General features: G+C 58.2%; 6 protein-coding genes across 7 annotated transcripts; 5 read left to right on the top strand and 1 right to left on the bottom strand.

Moving 5' to 3' along the window:
- Positions 1-6,646: 6,646 nt before the first annotated feature.
- Positions 6,647-10,368, top strand: LOC117651981 (roundabout homolog 2-like). Its single transcript, XM_034396606.1, has 5 exons — positions 6,647-6,722; positions 6,922-7,233; positions 9,421-9,726; positions 9,801-9,903; positions 10,362-10,368. Exons 1-5 carry the CDS (start codon positions 6,647-6,649, stop codon positions 10,366-10,368), a joined length of 804 nt encoding a protein of 267 aa, XP_034252497.1.
- Positions 10,369-11,355: 987 nt separating this feature from the next.
- Positions 11,356-14,852, top strand: LOC117651982. The gene is made up of 11 exons (XM_034396607.1): positions 11,356-11,414; positions 11,501-11,876; positions 11,954-12,069; positions 12,188-12,390; positions 12,482-12,648; positions 12,928-13,182; positions 13,261-13,502; positions 13,624-13,759; positions 13,833-13,999; positions 14,103-14,301; positions 14,842-14,852. The coding sequence occupies exons 1-11, from the start codon at positions 11,400-11,402 to the stop codon at positions 14,850-14,852; spliced, it is 1,887 nt and encodes a 628-aa protein (XP_034252498.1). The 5' UTR covers positions 11,356-11,399.
- Positions 14,853-16,573: 1,721 nt separating this feature from the next.
- Positions 16,574-18,507, top strand: LOC117651704. The gene is made up of 3 exons (XM_034395972.1): positions 16,574-16,829; positions 17,663-17,732; positions 18,050-18,507. Exons 1-3 carry the CDS (start codon positions 16,617-16,619, stop codon positions 18,175-18,177), a joined length of 411 nt encoding a protein of 136 aa, XP_034251863.1. The 5' UTR covers positions 16,574-16,616; the 3' UTR covers positions 18,178-18,507.
- A 307-nt stretch (positions 18,508-18,814) lies between these two features.
- On the top strand, positions 18,815-19,734 carry LOC117651705 (mediator of RNA polymerase II transcription subunit 9). Its single transcript, XM_034395974.1, has 4 exons — positions 18,815-18,975; positions 19,175-19,280; positions 19,370-19,516; positions 19,593-19,734. Exons 1-3 carry the CDS (start codon positions 18,875-18,877, stop codon positions 19,508-19,510), a joined length of 348 nt encoding a protein of 115 aa, XP_034251865.1. The 5' UTR covers positions 18,815-18,874; the 3' UTR covers positions 19,511-19,516; positions 19,593-19,734.
- Positions 19,735-19,917: 183 nt separating this feature from the next.
- LOC117651702 (protein YIPF3-like) lies at positions 19,918-20,846 on the top strand. The gene has a single exon (XM_034395969.1). The coding sequence runs from the start codon at positions 19,943-19,945 to the stop codon at positions 20,705-20,707; it is 765 nt and encodes a 254-aa protein (XP_034251860.1). The 5' UTR covers positions 19,918-19,942; the 3' UTR covers positions 20,708-20,846.
- A 163-nt stretch (positions 20,847-21,009) lies between these two features.
- LOC117651703 (sesquipedalian-1-like) lies at positions 21,010-23,298 on the bottom strand. 2 transcript variants are annotated; one of them, XM_034395970.1, is made up of 4 exons: positions 23,146-23,298; positions 22,628-22,836; positions 22,366-22,554; positions 21,010-22,270 (listed from the first exon to the last, which is right to left on the bottom strand). In XM_034395970.1, exons 2-4 carry the CDS (start codon positions 22,830-22,832, stop codon positions 21,957-21,959), a joined length of 708 nt encoding a protein of 235 aa, XP_034251861.1. In that variant the 5' UTR covers positions 22,833-22,836; positions 23,146-23,298; the 3' UTR covers positions 21,010-21,956. The 2 variants fall into 2 exon arrangements, with proteins under 2 accessions (XP_034251861.1, XP_034251862.1); XM_034395971.1 differs by lacking the exon at positions 23,146-23,298 and adding an exon at positions 22,915-23,046.
- Positions 23,299-23,465: the final 167 nt, after the last annotated feature.

The raw sequence follows: 23,465 nt of genomic DNA on the forward strand, positions 1-23,465 counted from the left end.
AAGAAGCATGGCATCATTCAATTAATCGCTTGTTTGACAACATAACGGGTCGCTATTATGAGTACTGCTCGGCCTGCCTGACGGCTGCACACTGCTCGATCCCAATCTCCTACACCACGATGATGTATCCCGATAGGCTTCGACAACAAACAGCGCCACCTTTCGCCGAACGGCCGCGCAGGGGCGGATCCAGGGACGGGGTCAGGAGAGGGGGCGACGACGCAACGGGGGTAACAAAAAGTGTGACGTTTAGCCTGCCTCTCGGGCGGCCTCACTGGCCACGAATCGACAATTATTGAACAGGCAGCAGCAGCGAGTGGTCGAAAAGTAGTGCTGGGGGCAGTGACACCCGCGTGCTGTTGAGTGGTGCGGGCGCCGCGACGCCCCCCCCCCCCCTTCCCTCTCCCTCAGCCTGTTGCGCTAATCCAGCGCTTAATGGATTTTTAGACGCCACTTGGGAGTGAAAAACGCCCGCACGGTCGCAAGGGCGCAGCACGGCGCAGCGAGTCCCAGTGCGATGACTTGCTGGCGTGCATCGCTAGGACGACACGACACACACACATGACAGAATGTCAGTCGGGCTCAGTCGGGTACACCGCCGATATTTGTCCTCTATAGTAGTCGATGATGAAACCGTGGGTGACGTTCACGTCACAAACTGATCAACTCCTTTCGAAAGAATCACCAACTTCGACGACGTTTACAGTGTGCTGGTGTTTGTTCCGTCATCTTCCCATTTATTCTTTTTTTTGAGGGGGCCGGGATGGCGTTTCGATGAAAGATGTCCGTCGCCGCGGCGCCAACAATAGGGGCCGTCGTCGCCGCGGTTTTGGGGAAGCTAAACGCCCCGCGGACTGAGCGTCGCTTTCGTCGCTCTGTCTCTCTCGCACTCGTGGGGCGTGCCGTGTGGGTGCGGGAGAGACGGAGCGACGAAGGCGACTCTCGGAATCGGTCTGCGTGCGTCGCAGCGCGGACGCCGTGGCTTGGGAGCCCCCCTCGGCGAGTTTTCGCCCAATTTAACGCATCGCCAAGAGAAAAATGGGAGAAATGCGCGGCCAAGGAGGGAGAGAGAGAGAGAGAGAGAGAGAGAGAGAGAGAGAGAGAGAGAGAGCGGCGTGGTGTGTGGTCGCCGTGGGAGCGGCGCGAGCGGCGCGACACGGACCCTGTGTTGCAAATTACACAGAAGGCCATTGTGGATCGGCTTATGACGCGAAAAATATTGCTGCTTTCGCGACGCACGGAGCCTTGCCTCGGCCGGCGGGCCTTGAACCCGATCGGGGCGGACGACAGAAAGGGAGCACTGGAGAAAAAGCGGTGGATGGGTCTCGAATCTAGGCAGCGGACTCTATAGCGGTCTTCTTTATAGCACACACTGGGATTGTACGGGAAGATGGCCCACGTCTAACATGATCCCCTTGGTCATGTAATTAATTTTTGGTTCGTTTTCGTCGAGTGCAACCTACAGACAAACGATGAGATAAAAATGATTCGAGACGATATTGCGGTGATTGAACCTCCGGACTCCTTTGAGAGCGCAGCGCTTTGCCCGCGGGCCTGCCCAGTCATGCAAGGGCCTCGCCCCGCCCCGCCGCATCGTATCCTTTTATTTGACGATTAGTCATTGGCGTATCGAGAAAAACAAGTGCAGGCCACCGCAGGGCGTGCCCGGCCCGGCCGCCGGCCGCTCCGGGCGAAGCCAAGGCGAAGCCACCGAGCCAGTGAGCTACCGGTCTTGGAGGGCCCAAACGAAAGGCCGTCGTGTCTCGTTCCATACTTTACTGCCGTGCGTTTCATATCCAAACACATGAAACGTCCGCGCCGTTTATCGCCTGGGCGTGGACCGATCGACCAATCGCAGGGCGCCGTTAGATTGAGCCCTCGGACACCGAGCACCTGCGGGAGGAGCGTCGACGGCCGAGTGCAGTCCTCTCGTTTCTTTTCGTCTGCAGTGTATCTGCATAAATTAATCCCGTGTCAGACGGTATGTGTGAGATGAGACACCCACAAGGGGGCCCCCTCGGGCCACGGGGGCCACGGGGGCCACGGGGGCCTCAGGAGGCGATTCTCCCAAATTAGGACGCGACAAAATAACCGTAGATAGAGAGGAGCCGGTCTGGCTGCTATAGGCACCTGCCCTCCCCCTCCCCCTCCCCCTCCAGGCCCTCGCCTTGTTAGAACGCGACATACGACTGGAACGAAGCGGCCCGCCAGTCGGCCGGTGGTACCGACGTCCGAGCAACAGGCCAGGAGCTCGTCGGGGAGGATGCTCGATGCTCGGGCCTGGAGGAACCCGTCGGGGGGACCGAAGGGAACCGAAGGAACGATATGCGCGCCACTGTAGGGAGTCGGGTGTTTGCCCGCGGCGCCAAGCAGTGGATAGGATAGACTAAGCAGCGCCTAAATTGCGTAACTGGCGAGTGGATCTTGACCGAACCAAAGCTCCAGAAAGCTGGCTGCTTTTGGTTTGTTCCCCGCACAAAGGCGGCGGTTCGAGCGTACAAAATTTCACACACCTCTGGCCTTTCACACAAACAAACACACCAACACACACACACACACACTCACCAACACACTGTCCGGCCGCACCGCTTTCATTGAATGCCCCATATTTGGACGACCACACGGAACAATCGGTGCTTCTGTGTGCGATGCGTGCGATGCCAGGCGAAGGCGATGCATGTGCAGTGTGCCGCGCGCGAGGAGGAGAAGATGAGATCGAGAAGAATGCCTGCAGCAGCCCTTGTCTTGTCCACCGCGCCGCCGCCCAGCCGAAAATCCCGGTTACGGTTCCGAGTACGGTTACGACCGGGATACGATTCCGACCGGGATACGATTCCGGCCGGAATACGATTACGACCGTAATTTCGGACATTTCCGGTTACGACTACGATCGTAACCAGGAAGGGTTTACGACCGTAACTGACCATTCCGGTCGGAGTACAAAGTGTCACAAGACATCAAGTTTTTCTTCTGTTTTGCTCCGTCAAGCAGGGATCCGCGTTTATAGCGTACAAAATTTCACACGCCCTTTTGACTTCAAATAAAGTACCTCACAAGATGACACAACGCTAGACTTAAAACCAACACTTTTTGGTCCGGCCTCCCCCGCATTTCCCATCGAACCCGGAATTTGGTCGAACCGGAACGAGTCGGTGCTTCTGGCGATGCGTGCGATGCCAGCGAAGGCGATGCATGTGCGGTGTGCCGCGCAACGGAGGGGCGAAGATGAATGGGAAAAGAATGCCTGCAGCAGCCCTTGTTTTCGGCTGGGCCCCCGCGCTCCGAAACTATATTTATTATGGCGTTGTGTGGCGCGCCTAGGTTATGGCGCTCCGCCGTTGGGGCAGGCGGCACACAGTGGGCCAGAAGACCGGTGCACACACATGTGTGTGTGTGCTGTTTTTGTTTTCGTCCTTCGGGGACATTTTGGGCGGGTCCGCACGCCCGGCCCGATTAGGAGCTTGGCCGGCGGGCGGACTATACTCGCTTACAGCGTGCTGACAGGGCCCTACCCCCCAGCAGCCGTACGAGTGGAGCGCGGGCGGAGCCGCGAGCCGAGCCGAGCCGAGGCCGACGGGGCGGGCGACCACCCCGCGGGCGACGCCGGGCAACGCATGCACACGACGCCGTGCTGTCGTCCCTGTCGTCCGTGGCAGCCCAATGGGAGAGAGAGAGAGAGAGAGAGAGAGAGAGAGAGAGAGAGAGAGAAGAGAGAGAGACGGCGGTGGATTGCAGGTTGGGCCTGGCGAAAGCTTTGTCTGACGGCGAGGCGCGCGCCACAACAGACCGATTCCGAGAGTCGTTTTCGTCGCGCTGTCTCTCTCGCACCCGTATGAGGCGTCCCATCTGGGTGCGAGAGAGACAGAGCGACGAAAACGACTCTCGGAATCGGTCTGCAGCACGGCACGTCAACCTGCAATTATTATCATGTTGCCGTGATGCGGTGCCGCGCGGTGCCGCGTTTGCGGCTCGACTTGATTGAGATGCAGCCGGCGGCGTGGCGCGCCGTGGCGGGGGTGGCGCAAGCCTGGCTAGCCGCGCAAGCCAGCCGACGCAGCGCACTTACGTCAAAGTAATTGACGGCTTAGCAAGTACGTTTGTCTTGTTTCGCGCTCCGCCCGGAAACACGCCTCACAACGACGGCGACTTTGTTGCGATCTACCAGCTGTCAAGTACTGTACAAAAATGAAAAATGATTTTTTTCTCGGAGTGCAGTTTGGGGGATTTGAACCACCGACCCGCAGGTCGCCGTCCGCTACCGCTGACCACTCGGCCACGCGCGTGCGCCGCGGCGGTGCGTGGGCTGGCCGTCCATCATTGATTGTCCGGGAGTGATTTACCGACCGGTCGAGCCGAGTCGCACGCGTTCTAGTTTACAAATCCTCCCATCCCATCGTTCCCTTCCGTCCCGGCCGGTCCACTCGGCTCTGCCCAGCTCCGCCGCACTCCGTCTTTTCGCCACTCTGGCCGAGACTTTGGCCGGGATGCGGGAAATTGCAGGCCTTTTTCACGCGGGCGTGGCGGCCTGGCTTTTAATTTCCGAGTGGCCCCTGCAGGCTCGTCCCCGGCAGTCGCTCTGTCTCTGTCGCACTCGTGGGGCGGGCCGTTCAGCGCGAGACGGCCTAAGTGTGGGTCTTGGCACGCGGCCGGGCAGCCGCCAGCCCGCCTAAAGCCCGCCGCCCCGCCGCTACCGACATGACAGCCGGTTAAGTTGTCACCCCGGCTATCGATCAACCCGGCCGTTGCATTCGATAGCCGTTCGATAGCTCGCTCGCGCCTCGATTGCCGTCTGGACCACCTCGTCAATGTTGCGGGAGACGGCCGCACAGTGGGCCAGAAGACCGGTGGAGGCGGCCAAAACTCTAGACGCGTTTTGAGCTCCAGCGTCGCTAAATGGGACTCGAATCGGACGTGTGACCCCACCAATGGATTGCCCTCCGAACGAGGAATCCATTGGTGGGGTCACACGTTCGGTTCGAGTCCAATTTAGCGACTCTGGAGCTCATAACGCGTCTGGAGTTTTGGCCGCCTCCACCGGTCTTCTGGCCCACTGTGGGCCGGTCTTTCGGCCCACGCGGGCGCTAGACAAGGACCGATCCGGACACCTACGTGCCGTGCCGTGCCGTGCCGTGCCGTGCCGTGCCAACGGGACGGCGTTAAAGCGGGTCCGCTTTATAATAGGGACACACTGCCAAAAACAACCGAGAACGGGCAAACCGCGCGCTCGTTGCGACTGCACGTCCGCGGCGGCCTTCTTGTTGTTGTTTTTCCTTTTTCCGCGGCGCGCCACGGGGGACGCTACTACACTGGTGGCGGCTCGCGCGGCCGCGCGGTTTACAGCCGACGGCCGAACTGCCAATTCCTTTCGCGTTATTCGAGCCAATTTGTGAGACGCTGCCGCTCCGCCAAGTGCAACGAGTGCGTGTGTGGGAGTCTGTCTCTCTCTCTCTCTCTCTCTCTGTGTGTGTGTGTGTGTGTGTGTGTGTGTGTGTGTGTTGTGTGTGTGTGTGTGTGTGTGCGTGCGCGCGCGCGCGCGCACACGAGTGAGCGAGTGAGCGAGTGAGCCACGCCAGCCAAAAGCAATACGACGATGGCACTGGTAATCTCGCGCAGACCAGCGTGCCGCCCGCCAGGACGACTTTACGCGACAGTGTGTTTGCTCTGGCGGTAAGTAACGGGGGGATTACGGTGTACCAGAGCACGGCGGCTCCTAGGCCTCTAGCCTGCTGGGCCAGCGGCCCCCACCCGCCCCGCAAGCGGAGCCTGGGGGTCCAACTTCTTGCGGTCGGCGCCCAAAGCCCGGCCGACGCCGCCCCGTTTGGCGCCCAGGGCGTGGCGTGGCGCGGCGCGGCGCCATCAACCTGATTATGTCTAGATTAATTAGCTAATCGAGACGCGGAGATGGAGACGCCCCGTCGTCGCCATGGTGATTGGACAGCCGGCCGAATCGCCTCCCTTTTTGGGCGGACTGTACCGCCGGCGCCAGGCCAGGCAAGCCACGCGCGCTTTTTTCCGGCGTCCGGCGTCGCGTCGCATCGCGGGTACAGTCCGTGTGACAAGCACCCTCACAATCACCATTGTGGGGCGACAAAGACGACAATGGGCGGACGGACATGCCGACACGCCCCCCGCGGCCGCCCTGCCGTCCCGCCGCCCTGCACCGCCCCAGGGCCCCGTCTCGGTTCCGGCTCGGTCCGGCTCGGCTCGGTCCGGCTCGGCTCGGTCCGGCTCGGTCCGGCTCGGCTCGGCTCGGCTCGGCCCGGCCGGACCGGAACTGCCTCCGCGGCTGTCATCCCGACCAGGAAGCCCCGGCGAATGAAAAGCCGCGTACCTTTGCTTTCGATTCCCAGTGGCGGCACCGCGGGCCGCCGATTCGAGCCGCGATTTCGTCGCTCTGTCTCTCTCGCACTCACGGAGCGTGCCGCAGGCGCGAGAGAGAGACGGAACTTGCAGCGGGGAATAGTAGCGATGCAAAGGGAGCAGCCATATCGTCCGCCACTGCACTGTTACCCTGCCGGTGAATCTCCCCGTCCCCTTTCTGCAGTCACTCGACTCGCCAAAACTTGCCACTCTTGCACGCTCCGCGCTCCGCTCCGCGCTCCGCCCCCGCTCCACTGGGCGATGCTCGGCGAGAGGGGCGCTGCAGATGGAGCGGCACTGTAATGAGGGTGGCGTGCTCGACCTGCGCGTCGAGGCGTTTTCCAGTGTCGGCGTCGACAGAGGTGTGCACTGACAGACAGACATTTTTCCGGACAGAAGTGGGATTTTTCCCGACAGAAAATTCAATTTTTTTCGAACAAAAAAATTCAACTTTTCCTGATAGAAAAATGCAACTTCTCCCATTGAACCAAGGAATTTTTTAAGAGCGAGTTTTTTCTTTGTGCTGGCCATGGTCTTGACCCTGCTTTCTGTCTGTTGCAGGCGTGCTGGCGGGCGACACGCGCGCGCCGCGCATCACCGAGCACCCCGTGTCGGCGGCGGGGCTGCGCACGGACCCCATGACGCTGCGCTGCCAGGCGGACGGCCGGCCCGCGCCCAACGTGACGTGGACCAAGGACGGCAAGGCCCTGGAGGTGGAGCTGCAGGGCGGCTTCTCGCACCGCGTCGTCCTGCCCGGCGGCAACCTCTTCTTCCTGCGCCTCGACCCCGCCGACGCCGGCGCCTACCGCTGCGTGGCCGACAACGGCGTCGGCGACCCCGCCGTGTCGCGCGAGGCAACGCTGGAGGTCGCCTGTGAGTACTCCAGCGCTACTTCAGTGCTTCAGGCCGGATGGGCTGCCTACCTCCACGGCGCTGGCTCGCGGCCGGGCGGCGGGGCGTCCGCTGTAACGCTGGCCCTGCTTCCTACTGCTTCCGGCTGGGGATGGACCATAAAGGGGCTGCCCTGCGCCCTCTGCTTTGCCCCTGCCCCGGCCCTGCCCGCCTCGGCAGACACTTCCCGTCGCCTTCCGGCGAGTTTATGATGGGGATCCGCGCGGGGAGTGATCCGGCCCAGACAATGTTCGCGGCGCGACGCCTACTCGGCCGGAAAAAAAGATCGCCCAGCGGGTGTTTGAACCCGCGGCCGGCTGTCGCGCACGCGGCGCCGCGACGACAGGGTTAGTGGGGCGGGGGGCGCTTTGGCGGCGTTGCAGGCGTTGCAGGCGTTGCAGGCCGAGGCGACGAAGGGTGGCGACGGCGACGGCACCTTGATCCTCCCCGCCCCCGTCATGGCCCTCACGGCCCCCGCCCTCCCGGGCCCGCCCCGGCCTCTCCGGGATGAGTAGCGGGCCGGCGCTGCAGTCGTCAAGATGGTCGTCAGCGTTTTACGACGGGCCGTCGCGTCGCTGCAGCGCTGCAGTGCACCCCCCTGCACATGCAGTCCGCCAGGCTCGCCGGCAGTCTCTCTGTCTCTGTCGCTCTCATGGTGCGCGCCGTAGAGGTGCGAGAGAGACGCAACGACTCCGCGCCCCGCCCCGCCGCGCCGGGCTGCAACGCACTTCCTCCTCGTCGCCGTGCTTGGCCTCCTCCTCGCCCTCCCTGCAGGGCCTCGGCATCTTCGCGGCTCGTTCATTCCACCGCGATGAAACGCCGCAAACGCCGCGTGTGTGTGAGGGAGGGAGTGTGTGTGTGTGTGTATGAGTCGATCGAGCTGTCTGCACGTGCGTCACGGCGAACAACATTTTGCAGTGCCGCGCTGCCGGCCACTGTCCCGTTTCGCGCTTCGCGTTTCGCACCGCGTATCCTTCTCCACCTCGTCCCAGCCGAGACTAGCTAGACTGCCGAGACTCAAGGGGCAGCCGACGGACGGCGCGCAGACGCTACGACTAACTTTTCAGGACGGGCCCGGCCGGGCCGTCTGTGTTGTATCCTGGCCGGCGTCCTGACCGTGCCGACCTAACCGCCCAATAATGTTTTTAGTGGGGCGGTCGACACTGGCCGACCCTCCCCTCCCCCTCCCCTCCGCCTCCCCTCCCCTCCCCTCCCCTCCCCCTCCCCTGGGCAGTAAACGTGGTTTATCGACGACCCCCTGGAGACGCGCTTTCGCCGACCCCGACCGTGGGTGCGCCGCGGTGCGCTAACGAGTCACGCTAGAAAGTAAATCCAGTGTAGGCAACCGCCGGGTCGGGTCGGGCCGCACCCCCATCCCCATGACTCCTCGTCTTCGGGCCCGCATTCAATTTGCCTGGGAATGGCGCGGCCGGCCAGGCATGTCCAGCACCCCGTGCTGGGGGTCACCGAGTATACGAAGCACCTTAAAAAACGGGCGCGCCCTCACTACCCGCTCGTAAGGTGCGGCCAACGGCGGGGCGGTGATATTGCGGGCGTGGCGGGAAATTCAAATGACGCGGTGCGAGTCCAGGCCGGGCAGGCCAGGATGAGCGAAGTCCGGCGGCGGCGACTGCACTTTGCATTCCAGTGCCGCCGCCGCCGCCGCCGCCGCCGCGTCGTCTGGCCCGCAATTCACCGCTCCAATCCTGGGCGCCGCCGCGAAGGGTCAGTGCGGCCGAGGGAGGACGGCGGCGACGCCCAGGAACGCGCCGACTCGAATAAAAGGGAATTGTTTTGAGGCGGCGGGGCGGCGGACGGGGGCCTGGCTGGCGGGGCGCCTCGCTATGACGGCCTCGTGATTTGTCGCGCTCCCCCCCCCTCCCCTTCCGCCCGCCCGCCCGCAGGGAGTCACGTTCCGCCCCGAGCCCCGCGGATTTGGCCGGGGATCGTCCGCGTCGTCGGCCGACCAACACGCCCTCCACGATGAGTTATCGGGGGCGCCGAGCCGCGCCAAGCCGGCGGGGGTCGGCGGCGGCAGTCTGCATCCAGCGTGTCTCCCATCGGCCTCCCCTACCTCGCTGCGTCTCTCTCGCACCCTCACGGGCCGCCCCGTGAGTGCGAGAGAGACGGTCGAACGACGGCGTGCTGAGTGTCCCCCTTCACTTGCAGACCTGAAGCACGAGTTCCGCGCGGCGCCGACGTCGCAGATGGTGACGGCGGGCGACACGGTGCTGCTGCAGTGCGGCCCGCCGCGCGGCCGCCCGGACCCCGCGGTGCAGTGGCGGAAGGACGGCCGGCGTCTCGATGTCGACGAGCACGGGCAGCACGGCGACCGCCAGCCCCGCCTGCGCCTCGTGGACGGCACCAACCTGGCCATCCGCGACGCCCGGCCCGCCGACTCCGGCCGCTACCAGTGTGTCGCGCAGAACGTGGCCGCCACCCGCGAGTCCCCCGAGGCCAGCCTGCAGGTCGCCGGTGAGTGTATACATTTTCCAAGTTTTACAGTGTGCGAGTTCAAAGTGCTTAAAACTCGTGTTTGGTTGACGCAGTGCCGCCGCACTTCGTGACGCGGCCCTCGGACACCACGGCGCTGCTGGGCTCCTCGGCGGTGCTGCGCTGCGAGGTGGCGGGCGACCCCAAGCCCTCCGTCAAGTGGCACCGCGGCGGCCACGGCCAGCACGGCCAGCACGGCAACGCCTCGGCGCGCCTGCACGTGCTGGCCGACCGCGCGCTGCGCATCACCGCCGTGCGCCTGGCCGACGCCGGCGTGTACGTCTGTGACGCGGACAACGGCGCCGGCGTGGTCAGCGCCTCGGCCACCCTCAGCGTCGTCTGTGAGTGTCTCCCTGGAATCGGTACACTGTGTGTTGTCTGGGGGACTCATCGAGGTGCCTGTTGCAGCCGAGCCGACGCTGGCGCCGGCCCCGCCGAGGGTCCTGCGCCTGGAGCCCGACTCGACGGCCACGCTGCGCTGCGGCGCGCGCGGCACGCCCGCCCCCCTCGTCACGTGGTCCGTCATGGGCAACCGCACCGCGCTGGTGGCGGGCCAGGCCGTGGACCGCCTCTCCGTGTCCAGGGACTCCACGGGCGCCGCGGTGGCCACGCTGCAGCGCGTGACGAGGGCGGACTCGGGGCGCGTGTTGGTGTGCGCCGCGGTGAACGGCGCGGGCGCCGCCGTGAGCCGCACGCGCCTCGTGGTGCTGCCCGGCGAGCAGTGGCCGCCGCCCGTCGTGGTGGCGGGGCCCAGCAACGTCACCATGCCGCCCCGCTCCACCGTGGCCCTGCCTTGCAGGACGGCCTCCAGCGCGCGGCCGCGCGCCGCCACCACCGTCGCGTGGCTCAAGGACGGACAGCCCGTGCGGGCGGCCCCGCCCAGGGTGCAGCAGGCCAGCTCGGGGGCGCTGCAGATACAAGGTGAGCCTGGCATAGCCCGTAGTGGTAATGGTAATGGCGGTTTAGGCCGCGCGGCGGACGGGGAAGCACGTTGGGTTGCCTATCCCGCGATTCACAGGCGTCCCTTAAGCGCTGCTGAAACGACCCAGTTCTTTCAACGAGTCCTGTTGATCTTCGTCATTCCAAGGACCTAACCGCCTCCCTCCCTTGCAGACCTGCAGCCCGGGGACGCCGGCGAGTACACGTGCGTGGCGTCGTCGCGGAGCGGCCGCTACCGTTGGCGCGGCGTGCTGCGCGTGGCCGCGGACGGCGGGGCGGTGCAGCGTGCCCCCGAGCCCGCCGCCCTGCCCGGCGCGCCCGGCCCCGTGCGCGTCAACGCCACCGAGCAGGCCGTCGTGCTTTCCTGGCAACGCAACGCCAAGGTGGGGTCGTCGACGCTGCAGGGCTACGTCGTGGAGGTGCTGGCCCGGCCCGCCGAGGAGGTCGCCGTCGACCTGCCCACCTGGAGCACCGCGGCCCGCCTGGCCGCCACCGCCACTTCGTACTCCTTCGCGCCGCCCAGCGACGCCGCGGAGTACCTGTTCCTGGTCCGTGCGCTGAACGCCCACGGGCTGTCGCCGCCCTCGGAGCTGGTGGGCCCAGTGGCGCGCGGCGCTGACGGCCGCTGGGCGGAGCGCGGCCACGGCTGGTTCACCGGGGGCAGAGGCAGGGACGACGACGGTGGGGAGGGGGAGGGGGACGCCGGCGACGAGGACATGGCCGACGTACAGGTGAGGCACGGGCCAGGGCCAGGGTTCGAATCCCACCCGTCTTATGAAGTTTCAATTTCACCCTAAATTTGCTTGATTTGTCACAGGACGCGCTGGACCTCGCCCCCGTGGTGAGGCTCACGGAGGTGGTGGTGGCCTCGCCCACGTCCGTCAAGGCGCTCTGGGACGTGCTGGACCCCGACCAGGTCGAGGGCCTCAGCATCTACTGGTGGGCCGAGGCCGGCGCGGAGGCCAACCAGACCGACGCCGCGGACAACGCGGTGGCCCTGCAGTCCCTGACCGTGCAGACCCACGGCGGGTCGGAAGCGGCCTCCTCGTCGTCGCTGGGCCTCGGCCTCGGCCTCGGCTTCCTGGTGACGGGCCTGCGCTGCTACACCGAGTACCACTTCTTCCTCGTGCCGTTCAACCAGCAGGGCGAGGGCCGGCCCTCCAACTCGGCCAGGATCAGGACGCTGCCTGGAGGTAGGCGGACTCCAAAGTGAGCCCCTTTGTGTTTTTGTCTCTGCCTGTACCAACGGGTGTTCTCGTTTTGGCCGCAGCCCCGTCCGCGCCGCCGACGCGGCTCGAGGCCACGCTCATCAACGGCAGCACGGCGCTGGTCAAGTGGAGCGCGCCACCCGCGCACTTCCAGAACGGACCCCTGCAGAGCTACCAGGTGCCACGCATTCCACCACATGCCTTCCACACATTTCAAATCAGAAAATGGAGAAAAATTTGGAACTCTTCGCCCCCTCCCCAGTCTCTCCCTTCGCTAACGCGTGTCGTTCCCGCAGGTGGTGGTGCAGGCCGGCGAGCCGCCGGAGCTGGTGAGCAACGTGACGCTGTCCGAGGACAGCGCGCTGCAGCTGCTGCTGTCCAACCTGTCGCACCACAGCGCGTACCACGTGAGCGTGGCGGCGGCCACGGCGGCGGGGCTGGGGCCCTTCAGCGCGCCCCTCACCGTGCGGCCCACCCTGCCCCTCGGCCAGCACCACAGGTACGTCCAGTGGCGGAGCCAGAAGTTGCCTTAGGGGGGGGGAGCAGTGGCCTCTCTCTCTCGCACCCCCTGACACCGGCTTCGGTTGCAGGCACGACGCGGAGGGCGGCGGTGGCGGCAGCGAACTGCTCACCGAGACGTGGTTCATGGCGCTGCTGGGCAGCATGGTGGCCGTCATGGTGCTGCTGTTCTCCGCCATCATCTTCCTGCACCGCCGCCAGCACCGCGCCAACAAGGAGACCTTCCTGGGCTTCTACGGTGAGGAGAACCCCGAAACCCCGCGATCTCTGATCAATGAAAGTCCCAAGTACACGCCAGTGGCATGCCACACTGGCGTTTCGCCAAGGTCATGTTGCGCAAGGCTCTGCCTAAATTGCCGGCCGCGTGGTGCGCAACTGTACCTACACTGTGGCGCCGGGCCGCCGGCCTGTATTCCCCGCGCGGTGACTCAGGCCGACTGGCGGAAGGGTGCACGCGGTACACTCTCAGCCAAAACTCCGCCGGGGTTCGAGTTCTGCAACACGCCTCTGTTCGCAGACTGCGGCGCCAACGGCCCCGTGCTCACCACGCCGCTGACGCTCAAGGCCTCGGAGGGCATGCCGCACCCGCTGTCCGCGCCACTGTCGCCGCCGCTGTGCCTCGTGCCCCAGGACACGTACGGCGCCAAGTACCGCGGCGTTTCGCCCGGCGCGCACCCCCTGCACTCGCCCCGGGGCCACGTCGTCGAGGACCTCATGCTGCCCGAGTACGCCGAGGCCAACGACGCGCAGTACGACGGCAGCATGTCGCAAGGTGCGCGCGGAGCCCTTGACGTCTTAACCGAACGGTGTTGAAGTTCAACCGGCTGAATGTTCCAACGAACGTTTGCAGGGTCAGCCAGCAGCAAGTCGTACTACGCCGAGGTGCGCAACCCGCACATGATGAGCACGTTCCAGTCCGCGGCCCACGCGGGGGCGGGCGGCTCCCACGGCGGCTCCCAGGGCAGCCAGCGCACCGGCACGGGTAGCAGCTACGGTGGCGCGGCCCCCTATACCACCACCCCCTACGCCACCACCACTCTAGTCTGCAGTGCGCGGACGGCCAGCACCGCGCCCTGCTCGTCCGGCTCCACCGTCAGTATCTCAGTCTTTTTCGTCGCTCTGTCTCTCTCGCACTCGTGGGGGGCCTCTCATAGGTGCGAGAGAGACAGAGCCGAGAGAGACAGAGCCTTAACTTGAACTGTGTCGTCGGCAGAGCTGGAGCCAGGACAACGATCGCGGGTACCCGCAGCCGTCGTACTCGGACCACGACAGCCGGCCCGGCCTGGCCAGCGCCGCGCCGCAGTGCTCCGGCCACTACGACAACTACAACAACTACGGGTCGCACGCTGGTGAGTCTCGCGGGTTCGAATCCCCCTTTTCCTCGTTTTCGCCCGCCCTCACGGTTCGACCCGTCCCTTGCAGGCAGCCACTCGCCGCTGGAGCACCGCGACGCCGCCGCCAGCCTGCAGCCGCGGTGTCCGGGAGGGCCGGGGTCGAACCGCTGCCAGAGCGCCGCCAGTGGAGGCAGTGGCGGCACGGCGGGGACCTTGGGCCGCGAGAACCGAAGGCTGAAGCTGTTACGGAGACAGGTACGAGGACCCTCCAGTGGTCAACCAAATTCTTGAATTTTTAATCACTCGCACAACCGATGCACCTTGCTGCCACCTTGCTGACGGTGGTCTTCTCCTCCAGCAGCACAACCGGCCCGGCCACGCCAAGGGGCTGCCGCCGTCCGGGACGCAGTCTTCGCAGCTCCAGCTCCTGCTGCGGTCTAGTCCGTCCAGCTCCCGCAGCGGCAGCACGCACGGCGAGGGCGGCTCGCCCCCCGAGGACGAGCACGCCGAGCACGCCGCCATGACCCCCCTGCGCCAGGAGGCCAGCGACTACCACAGCAGCAGCAGCGGCAGCAGCGGCCGGCGGTACGGCAGGGGCGCGCGGCCCCAGCCCCGGCCGCAGGCGCCGAGCGTGGCCTACAGTGGCTTGCCCCGGCGGGGGCCGTGACCGCCACGACGGCCTTGCCCGGCCTTGCCCGGCCACCACCTTGTCGACGAGCGCGACGCGACGGCTTGCCATTTGCTGGCCATTTGGGAGCGCGCTTGGAGGGACGTGCTCGCGGCGACTGTGATACGCATTCCGCTTCGATCGGATTTATTTATTAATTGGGGCGGGGCGACCTTCGACCCCGCCGCCGTCGTGGTCCCTGCGCTGGAGGCTGGATAGGGGAGCAGACCCAAAGAGTCACACTATTTTTACCGGCTGCTTCTGAGGCTCACGCGTTCCTTGAACCAAATGACTTCCCTGCTAGTGAGAGATCTTTTTGTGTGCATGCCCACACAATGTAATAGTTGAAGACTGTTGACTTATTATGACTGCCAAGCAGTTGCCGTTATATTATTTTGCCCCTGCTGTGATTGTTTTCCCTGTGTTTTAGATATTAATTGAATGTTTTGTAGGTCTAAGATTATTTTTACCATGCTTTTGAAGCTGTTTAATTTAATCCCACTTGGTTGCCAGTATTCGCGGCACAGCCTCATTGTTGTTCATTGAATTAGAACCACTACTTTTAGAAAACAAATTGATTCTGTCTGGACATAAGCTTTACAACAGAACATTGTCTGAAATTTTTTCACCAATATTGTATAGTCTATGTATTAAATTAGACCCATTTTTTTTAATGCTGCCAGCATAGAGCTCTGTAATATATGTAAACATTGCGTTTTTTTTTTAAATTAAACAATTTATTAAAGTTGCGAGTCTTTGATTTCATATCACTGTGTCCCGGAGGCAGGGCCGAGTACGCACAGTGGGCCAGAAGACCGTTGGAGGCGGCCCAAACTCTAGACGCGTTTTGAAACCGGACGTGTGACCCCACCAATGGATTCCTCGTTCGGAGAGCAATCCATTGGTGGGGTCACACGCTCGGTTCGAGCCCTGTCTAGCGACTTTGCAGCTCAAAACTCGTCTAGGGTTTTGGCCGCCTCTACTGGTCTTCTGGCCAACTGTGGTACGTGACACGCGTCGCAGGCGAGTCCCAGGCTGCAAGCAGTGCGCGACAGAACTCGGTCGCTGACACGGCCAGCTTGGGCTCCAACAGGAAAACGCGCCCCGGCCGCTGGTTGGCTGTCCCGGAGGAGGCGGTGCTGCGCGAAGGCACGGCGGGGAGGGGCGGAGTGGGGCGGATGGCGGTAGGTCGTCCGCCCATCGCGGGGGCTGCCACCCGACGCACCGACCTCGCCGTGAAGCCTTGACCCTCGCAACCAGAGCGCCCAACTCGGACGGCTCGGACGCGGATAAGAAAGCATGCACGAAAATTGACGGCGCTGCATCTTTTTAGAGCGACGCTAGGCGCTGCAGCCTGCAGCAGGCGGATTCCGTCCGGGCAGTGATTGTCAGTCTCTCTAGTACGCCCCGTGAGTGCGACGAAGATAGGTGCCGACGGATTGTGGAGGAGTGAGGATGTTCCGGCGGGGTGCGCCACGCGACACTGGACGGAAGGTGGGGCTCCACTGCACTACAAAGTCTAGAGAGAGACAAGTGTAGTGACAAGCGCGCAATGACAAAGGGGGAATAGCGCCCAGATATAGCTGCAGGATGATTCTCGAGCACGCGTCACTCTTGTGTCTCACTCACGACCTCGTGGGAGGCGCCAAGAGAGCGCGCGAGAGAGTGACGAAGTTCTTCGAACGAAACCTCAACAACATCCTCTGGAACCCATGCCCGAGACCAGAAAACCTCCTTTTGTAAGGCTTTTGTAAGCCTCCTTTTCCTTGGACTAGAGCATCGTAACCCGTGCTCCTTGCTCGCCGCGACCGAGGCGCTGGCGGAGGGGGAGGGGGAGGGGGCAGGCTGTTCCCCCGCGGGCCCGGGGCAGAAACGGGGCAGGCCCTCGCGGAAACAACCGCAGAGGGGTGGGGGCGGAGCGCGAGAGCTAAGCGCTGAGTACGTGGCCTCCATGGGTAGGGCACAGGCCGGCGAAGGCTGCTCCGACGGCCAGTCTCTCTCGCACGCACTGGGAGCGCCCTGAGTGCGAGAGAGAGACCTGTCCGCTGGCACGCCGTGCCATGGGGCCGCCGCGCCGTGCCTCGCGCCTGCATGGCATGGCATGGCATGGCATGGCATGGACGCGACGCCCTGCCAGGGGGTTCACTGCATGGGACGCCCTGCCGGGGATCCACTGCGTCCACTACACGCGCAGGGACGCCTTAAATGCCGTCGGTGCGGTCCGAAGCCGCACACCAGCGCCCGGACGAGCGACTCAGAGCGACGCGCGCCGCCAGCACCGCCAAGCAGGACAAGGAGGCCAGCATCGCGAAGAAGGCAGAGAAGGCAGAGAACGCCAAGACGCGCCCAGCCAGGCCGCGCCGCAGCGCCAGGATCAAGAGGAACTCCGCCTATCGACGCAAATCGCCCAACGAAGCGGTGAGTCTCGTTCCGTTAAGACGCTCGACGTTCGAGACCATCATGGCAGTGCACCGCCCCACGCAATGCGAGGCAGACCGCGACGTTCAATGCTTCGGAGGGATTTTTTGTGCGACACTTTGCGTGACTTTGTGTGCGAGCACCCGGCTGTGTTCGCGAATGTTCGGCCACCACACGCCGCCGGTCTGGTTGAGCTCCATCTTGCCTCGTTATTCTGGCATCACTGATAATTTAACTATGACTGCGTGCGGAAAAAAAAAGTCTCGCAGGGTGTGTTTGTGTGTTTAAATTGAAGGGTTCTCGCTCGACTCGAGTCCATTTTAGTTTTCCTGTCGATTCGCGACACTGGGCACCTCCTACTCCCCCTCCCCCAGTCGTGCATCTCGCCCTTTTCCGAGAATTTGAGGCGTATCGTACACGGACCAGAGAAGGACTTGGAGCGCGCGTGTTGGTCTGATAAGAGTGTGTGCAGTGAAAATCGAATGCAGCTCCTGTTGCAGTGCGTCGGGCGCACACAGTTCTCAGGAAACATCGATCAGCGAGAAATTTCTTCGTAGAATGAGAAGCACTCCTCGCCACAAGTTTTTTCAGTATAGGGGTGGCTGTGGCTCTAGGAACATATTTTTGGAGGGGACGACGTTGCACCTTTGGCCTACCTTCAGGCGGAGTGTCATGTGTGTTGCCTATCTTCAGGGACCGGGGGCCTTGCCGCGCGCCTGTACTTTGTTTGTGTAGCCATAAGACCAAGATTTTTGTTCGTAGTATTGCAAAGAGATGGGTCTGTGAAGCTGGACAGTCGTTTCAGGAAGTGAACCGAGAGTGTTTTGTTCCAGAGCATGGATCGCTACGCGCAGGATAACCGCTCCAACCAGCGCAACACCAACCACACGGCCACCGGTTCGGGTAAGCACACCCCGCTGCACAGTGGGCCAGAAGACCGGTAAGGCGGCTGAAACTCTTGACGCGTTTTGAGCTTCAGAGTCGCTAAATGGGACACGATCCGAGCTAGTGACCCCACCAATAGATTCCTCGTTCGGAGAGCAATCCATAGGTGGGGTCACACGTTCGGTTCGAGTACCATTTAGCGACTCTGGAGTTCAAAACGCCCCTAGAATTTCGGCCGCCTCCACCGGTCTTCTGGCCCACCGTGCGCTGTTTGCGTGTTTCATGAGAAAAGAAATTCTCAGTCGCTGACGGTGCGTTCATCTCTCTGTCCTCAGGGCGCCCCTCCGGGTACCAGGGCTCCAGAGCAAACGAGAACAACCGGGCCAACCAGCTGAACCCGAACCACCCCAGCTACAAAGGCAAGAAGAACAAGAGGAGCCGTCGTGTCGGCGAAGACGCATAGTTCAAGACTCGGCGGTGCGACACGTCCAGGGGCTGGCCGAATAGGGAACTGTGATGGGGCCACCAGGAAAACCTCGTCGTTCCAGGGCGCGGGAGTGCGCCGAGGATGGGAGAACAAAAGTGGCTGCTTTTCTTCTCCCATCCTCGTTTCACTTGGTCTCACTCGCACTCTCTCGGAAGGAGGAGGTTTCGGGCGAGGCCGCGTCGCCGTTCCCTATGCGGAGATCCACGGAACGCACGTCTCACAATCACGGGGGAACGCAGTCTTACGCTTCTGTATAATAATTTTCATTTCTATTTGTTGTTTTGAAATATAAACTAATGACACTGGCGCACTGTTACTTTTTACCCCCCATCGCTCCAGGGAAGTTCCAGTCCAGGTTTCCCCCCACCCATCTTGTCAGGGTCATATGGCCCGACAGTCGGGCCACCATCACCATGTTACGTTCCTACTAGGTTCCGCTTTCCTGAAAAACGAACTTTCGGTGCAAACGAAACTTGAATGTTTTTTTATGCATGTTTAGTCAGTGCTTCAAACTGACTGCACTTAGACTGACATCCTTCACGCTAGAGACGAGTGCGTGTTACGCGCCAGTTGTTGGCTATCCTTGTTTCGACTCCCAACAATCGATTCTCGTCTCTCGATAGTCTCGATTTGGTGTGCAGACAGGAGAAAATGGCGCACGGCGTTCGGTAAAATGCAGGATATATCTGATCAACACGAAAGCACACCGTCAACATGGACTGTTGATGATGTTGACGTGGAATTTTTGCCTTTAATTTATGAAATTATTAGGAGGTAAATTAATTTCCATTCTTTCTCGTTTTGAACTTTCTTAAAAGATGTATTTGAGTACTGTTGTATGAGATCTCATAACCTCTCAAGAAGGTCGTTTTTGTTGTTTTGTAAAGCAAATACAGCCTTCTGTGACATTATTTCGTTCTAGGCAAAACTCTCTCAATAGGTCCAATTCTTAAGTATTCTTTGTATGTTACAGTCTTGAGAAAGACCCCCATGATACAACCCAAAAAACTAGAGATTCCCAAGACACCACTCAGAAAATATTAGAGCTGCAGAGGAAACTTGAGAAAGCGAGAGAGCAAGTAAGTGCCTACCTGTTAATACTGAGAGAATATTCATTCTGACAGTGACTCCATTGCCATTCATACCTTTCACTCTTTCTTCTCTCTAGATTCGCAAACTTCCGGGTATAGAATATAACTCTGAAGAGCAGTTGAAGCAATTGGACGTGCTTCGCAATCAGTTACGCCTTAAACGGGAACTGTTGCACAAGTACCGTAATATGTGTACCTTTGAAATACCTAAAGCCTAAATAACTGTAAGTACTGGCAACCTATAGTGTTGATTCCTTTTATTCATTTCCTTGTCTGCAGTTCTGTTTCAATTCGTTTTAGAATCGAGCTTGGAGTATGGATATGTTTAGAAGAGTTCTCTTTCGTCTACTTCATGATGAAAGAGTTCTGCATCGAATGTCTGAATCTCGACCAATAAGGCTGGTGGCAAAATTCTGTGCTAGTTTATTTATGCAAGGAAAATCTATCACTCAGGACCCAGCTTTCAAGAACTTGAACCCTACTAAAATTAAAGAAGTAGCCTCTGATTTGTCTAAAGAGTTTTCCAAAACCATTAAAGAAGCTAAAGAAGAAATCAAGAAGGGAATTAAATGATCCTGTGTAGTCCAGACAACTCTCTTAGCAAAGTTTACTAATTCTATGTGATAGCTGTTTTTCCGCTTTGAGTCAAAATGTATAGCAGTAAAGCAAACAACAGAGCTTTTGGTGCTTTAGAGCAAGGCATGTGGGTAGACTTTGTAGAGAATAATGAAAAACCCCAACGAATGGGATATGGAAGATTATCCAGTAAAGTTCCAGATGATTGGTACAGCCTTCCCAAAAAAAGTTGGACTTCAGTCATCAAATCAGCGTTTAGTGAGGCTCTCATGCTTTTTGCTGTCTCTCCCTTTCAATTACCTGGTCGCATTGCCAGATCTTTGGTTCCACCCATTGTTCATAAATTCCGTATCATTCATGTGGATCTTTTAGGACCGGCTATAGCCCTGATATTTTTGATGTCTTTGATAGTATTTGGCCAAGCCAACAAAGAAAATACAGTGGGAGCAGAAAAACTCATAGTTTCTTATTGTGTAATGCTCCCACTCATTACATATTTTGTGTTACGTTGCTGTCAGGCGGCAATAACTTTTCTGCAACTTGTCACTCTGTTAGGGTATTCTCTATATGGTCCTGTTTTCACCCTTGCAGTCTCTCTTGTGATTGATCGAGAAAGAAGTAATACAGTATTCTTTCTTTGTTTAGCTGTGTTTGGCGGTTTGAGCACTTTGAGAGTGGTACTGGTTGTGCTGGCCTCATTGCGTATACCAGCTGCTCGCCTGCTTGTGTGTTCTAGTTTAGCACTAACCCAACTGTTGTTTGTGGCGTGGCTCCACTTTACATACTTACATCCAACTTTCGTGTTTGGTAGAGGATCAGTTTCAAATGTTGAAGTATAATTTTAGTTGAAAGAATGTAATTTAACCATATGCCCTACAATGGCATTAAAATCAGTTTATATCAATCACATTGTTATTGTATGAAGCACAAGCATCCTGATGTGTGTAAATTATTATCAATAAATATTAGAAAGTCTAACTTGCTCTGTTATTTTTTTCTCCATAGAAAAATTGCCTCAGAGGGAAATGATGAGTGCCCCACATCCTCTTTTGATGCATGGTTTGAATTAATCTTACTTAAGATCTTTGAGCATTTTCAAGAAATTGGTCATTGGTTATGGTCATTCATAAAGAGCACAAAATGAAACAGTAAATTCATTTATTCTTCACTTAACATATGTATTTTTGATACAGGATACTTAAATAACATTCATAATAGAATTCAACAGTAAAAATATAGCTATAAGAGTACAGACGTCCTATCACAACTAAAAGGCTTGTAGGCCATCCTTGACTGGGAGGAGAACTATTAGAACCATTCATATACAATGTTTAAAATTAATCAGGGAAGAAATACGAGACAATTACCGTAGACCTTTTCGAGACAAATTAATCATTGACTTGGAAGGTTGACCTCTTTAAGTCTAAGCACCAAGGAATGGAATGAGAGTGAAAACTAATCAAATAAACAAATATGGAGTACCTCTCGTAACTGCCTGCAGATTGAGATGCACTTTTGATAACCAATTGTGCTACATATGCTCAAGATAACTATATGGTTAACTGCTAGATCCCACCTCTGCAAATTAAAATACACCAAAACGGTCAATAAAACACTGACTCTGCAAGTTGATTGTCACCATATTAAAAAAAACCTAAGTTTGTGCAGATATTTACAAAAAGAAATTTAAAATAAAGAATTACATTTAAAAACAGGCTTGACACCGTAATGTTAATATTTATTCAGCCTGCACAGTTATTTATTTCTTACAAGGCTGATATGATAATTTCTAAGAGCAGGATTGGATTACACAATGAATAGCAGAGGGTCTCTCATTCAAGTCTATGTTCTCCTTTCCAAACAGAAACAAAGCGAATAGTCACATTCAATAACACTTAATCCAATCACAGCCAATCAGAGACATATTGTTGTGTTGTTCATTAAAACATTTACAAGTTTTCTTAAGTTTAGGATGTTTATGAAATTAAATATGATTGGTAATGCAGATGAAACACTGTCAGAGCAGTATAAATATTTGGAACAGATCTACCAATCAAAGAACAAGAGAGGATGTACTTGAATGATCAGTTAAATAAGAGAATCTTGCCTCCTACTATGTCGCCACTCATTTCTATCACTAAGAACTCTGCGACCATATAAAGTATGTAATTCACGAAATGTCAACCTTTTCTGACCACTTTTGACATAATCCGCTCGATATGTTACTAGGGATCCAGCATCAGTCCGTCCAGGTGCTGATCGAATAGAGTCAGACCGTACTCCTTCAGGTTTAGTGCGATTGAAAGGATTATGTCGCTGACGAGGAGGAGGTTGAGGTGAGTCACTGGGATCTCCTCTTCGTATCTCAACAACATCAGTTGGAGGAAGGACAGGACTGCAATCTACAGAAGAAAGGAAAAGAGGACACAAAATTCTACCTGTTAGGCCCTTTTGTGTTAAATAACTTGACACACAAAAAAAAAAATTGAACCCTTACCATCCATTTGGTCAAGCTGGCGCTGCAACTCAGCTACCATTAACTTCATGTAATCATAAGGAGCCTGAGCTAAGGCTTTCATCCATTGTTCCATAGATTCCTGAGAGTCTGAGGCAAGAGCGTAAGATCTATTACCCTGCCCATGGAATACAATCTTGAATCCATACAATTCATCATCTTCGGCAAGCTCTGGAAAGCAACAGATATGTGAAAATGTTTAAAGAGACATTATAAAAGAAGTGTTTTCTATAACAATACTCACCAATAGTGCAGCCCTCCAGCACAACCAGCCCCACAGGCTCCTTGTCTCCTTTTTTCTCAAAATAAAAAAGCAAGTTGCCTTTCAAAACAAACCATCGCTTTTGATATGCCTTGTTAATTTCTCCTCGCTTTACTAACCACCCTTCTTTATCAACTGGAGTTGCTGATGATGCGAAATAGGACAAATTTTTGTCATTGATCTTCATTTTTCTGCAAATAGAGGCACAAAATAGTAAATCAACCTCATTGTAAGTTTCATACATTCACTGCATAATTCAGTACACTGACAACACTGTCACGAACAAACAGAAGAAAACAAGAACTCAAAGAGTTAAATTGGTTTTACTATGAAAAAACTTTTGTACAATGTACAATGAAGATAAGATGGTGGAAGCAATAAAAGCTATTGACAATTCGTAGGTTATGTTTCATCTAAGGTCCTTGTTCTTCGTGTTATGACGAAAAATCTTGTTGCGAGTAATGTTGTGTTTAAAGAAGTGCAACCGAGAAGATTATTACCTATTTCGTTCTTGCCGCTTCACAAAGACCAATGCCTTAATGGCCGTCGTGTCAGGGAGGCGACTCAATCATGTTTACTTCAAAGGAGTGAGTGGGAGTCAAGTTTAGAACGGTTTAGAATAGAAGCTGCGGCGGCGGCGGCTGCGGAAGAAAGAGTGGTGGGGGTGGGATGTTCGGTGGAGGGAGGGACAGGGGGAGGGGAGGAGGGGATCATGAGATTATTCGTTTGCTGGGGCACTGTGCGGGTGCAGAAAAGAAGAGCTTGTGGATATGTAGTCATTGGTGCGTGAGAAAGAGGGGAGAAAAGGAAGGAAATGAGA

Source organism: Thrips palmi, unplaced genomic scaffold, assembly GCF_012932325.1.
Source record: "Thrips palmi isolate BJ-2018 unplaced genomic scaffold, TpBJ-2018v1 HiC_scaffold_6, whole genome shotgun sequence".
In the NCBI taxonomy this organism is placed as follows: domain Eukaryota; kingdom Metazoa; phylum Arthropoda; class Insecta; order Thysanoptera; family Thripidae; genus Thrips; species Thrips palmi.

What these genes read in the sequence shown, in the direction of transcription:
- LOC117651981 (XM_034396606.1), top strand. Translation starts at nt 6,647, where the DNA reads ATGGAGCGGCACTGTAATGAGGGTGGCGTGCTCGACCTGCGCGTCGAG. An exon ending in CAGTGTCGGCGTCGACAGAG is followed by an intron (nt 6,723 to 6,921) that starts GTGTGCACTGAC and finishes TGTCTGTTGCAG; the next exon opens with GCGTGCTGGCGGGCGACACG. An exon ending in GGCAACGCTGGAGGTCGCCT is followed by an intron (nt 7,234 to 9,420) that starts GTGAGTACTCCA and finishes CTTCACTTGCAG; the next exon opens with ACCTGAAGCACGAGTTCCGC.
- LOC117651982 (XM_034396607.1), top strand. An exon ending in GATCAGGACGCTGCCTGGAG is followed by an intron (nt 11,877 to 11,953) that starts GTAGGCGGACTC and finishes TTTTGGCCGCAG; the next exon opens with CCCCGTCCGCGCCGCCGACG. An exon ending in CCTGCTCGTCCGGCTCCACC is followed by an intron (nt 13,503 to 13,623) that starts GTCAGTATCTCA and finishes TGTCGTCGGCAG; the next exon opens with AGCTGGAGCCAGGACAACGA.
- LOC117651704 (XM_034395972.1), top strand. Translation starts at nt 16,617, where the DNA reads ATGCCGTCGGTGCGGTCCGAAGCCGCACACCAGCGCCCGGACGAGCGA. An exon ending in GCAAATCGCCCAACGAAGCG is followed by an intron (nt 16,830 to 17,662) that starts GTGAGTCTCGTT and finishes GTTTTGTTCCAG; the next exon opens with AGCATGGATCGCTACGCGCA. An exon ending in CCACACGGCCACCGGTTCGG is followed by an intron (nt 17,733 to 18,049) that starts GTAAGCACACCC and finishes CTCTGTCCTCAG; the next exon opens with GGCGCCCCTCCGGGTACCAG.
- LOC117651705 (XM_034395974.1), top strand. Translation starts at nt 18,875, where the DNA reads ATGCAGGATATATCTGATCAACACGAAAGCACACCGTCAACATGGACT. An exon ending in ATTTATGAAATTATTAGGAG is followed by an intron (nt 18,976 to 19,174) that starts GTAAATTAATTT and finishes TGTATGTTACAG; the next exon opens with TCTTGAGAAAGACCCCCATG. An exon ending in TTGAGAAAGCGAGAGAGCAA is followed by an intron (nt 19,281 to 19,369) that starts GTAAGTGCCTAC and finishes TCTTCTCTCTAG; the next exon opens with ATTCGCAAACTTCCGGGTAT.
- LOC117651702 (XM_034395969.1), top strand. Translation starts at nt 19,943, where the DNA reads ATGTATAGCAGTAAAGCAAACAACAGAGCTTTTGGTGCTTTAGAGCAA.
- LOC117651703 (XM_034395970.1), bottom strand. Translation starts at nt 22,832, where the DNA reads ATGAAGATCAATGACAAAAATTTGTCCTATTTCGCATCATCAGCAACT. An exon ending in GCTGGAGGGCTGCACTATTG is followed by an intron (nt 22,555 to 22,627) that starts GTGAGTATTGTT and finishes GTTGCTTTCCAG; the next exon opens with AGCTTGCCGAAGATGATGAA. An exon ending in CCAGCTTGACCAAATGGATG is followed by an intron (nt 22,271 to 22,365) that starts GTAAGGGTTCAA and finishes TTTCTTCTGTAG; the next exon opens with ATTGCAGTCCTGTCCTTCCT.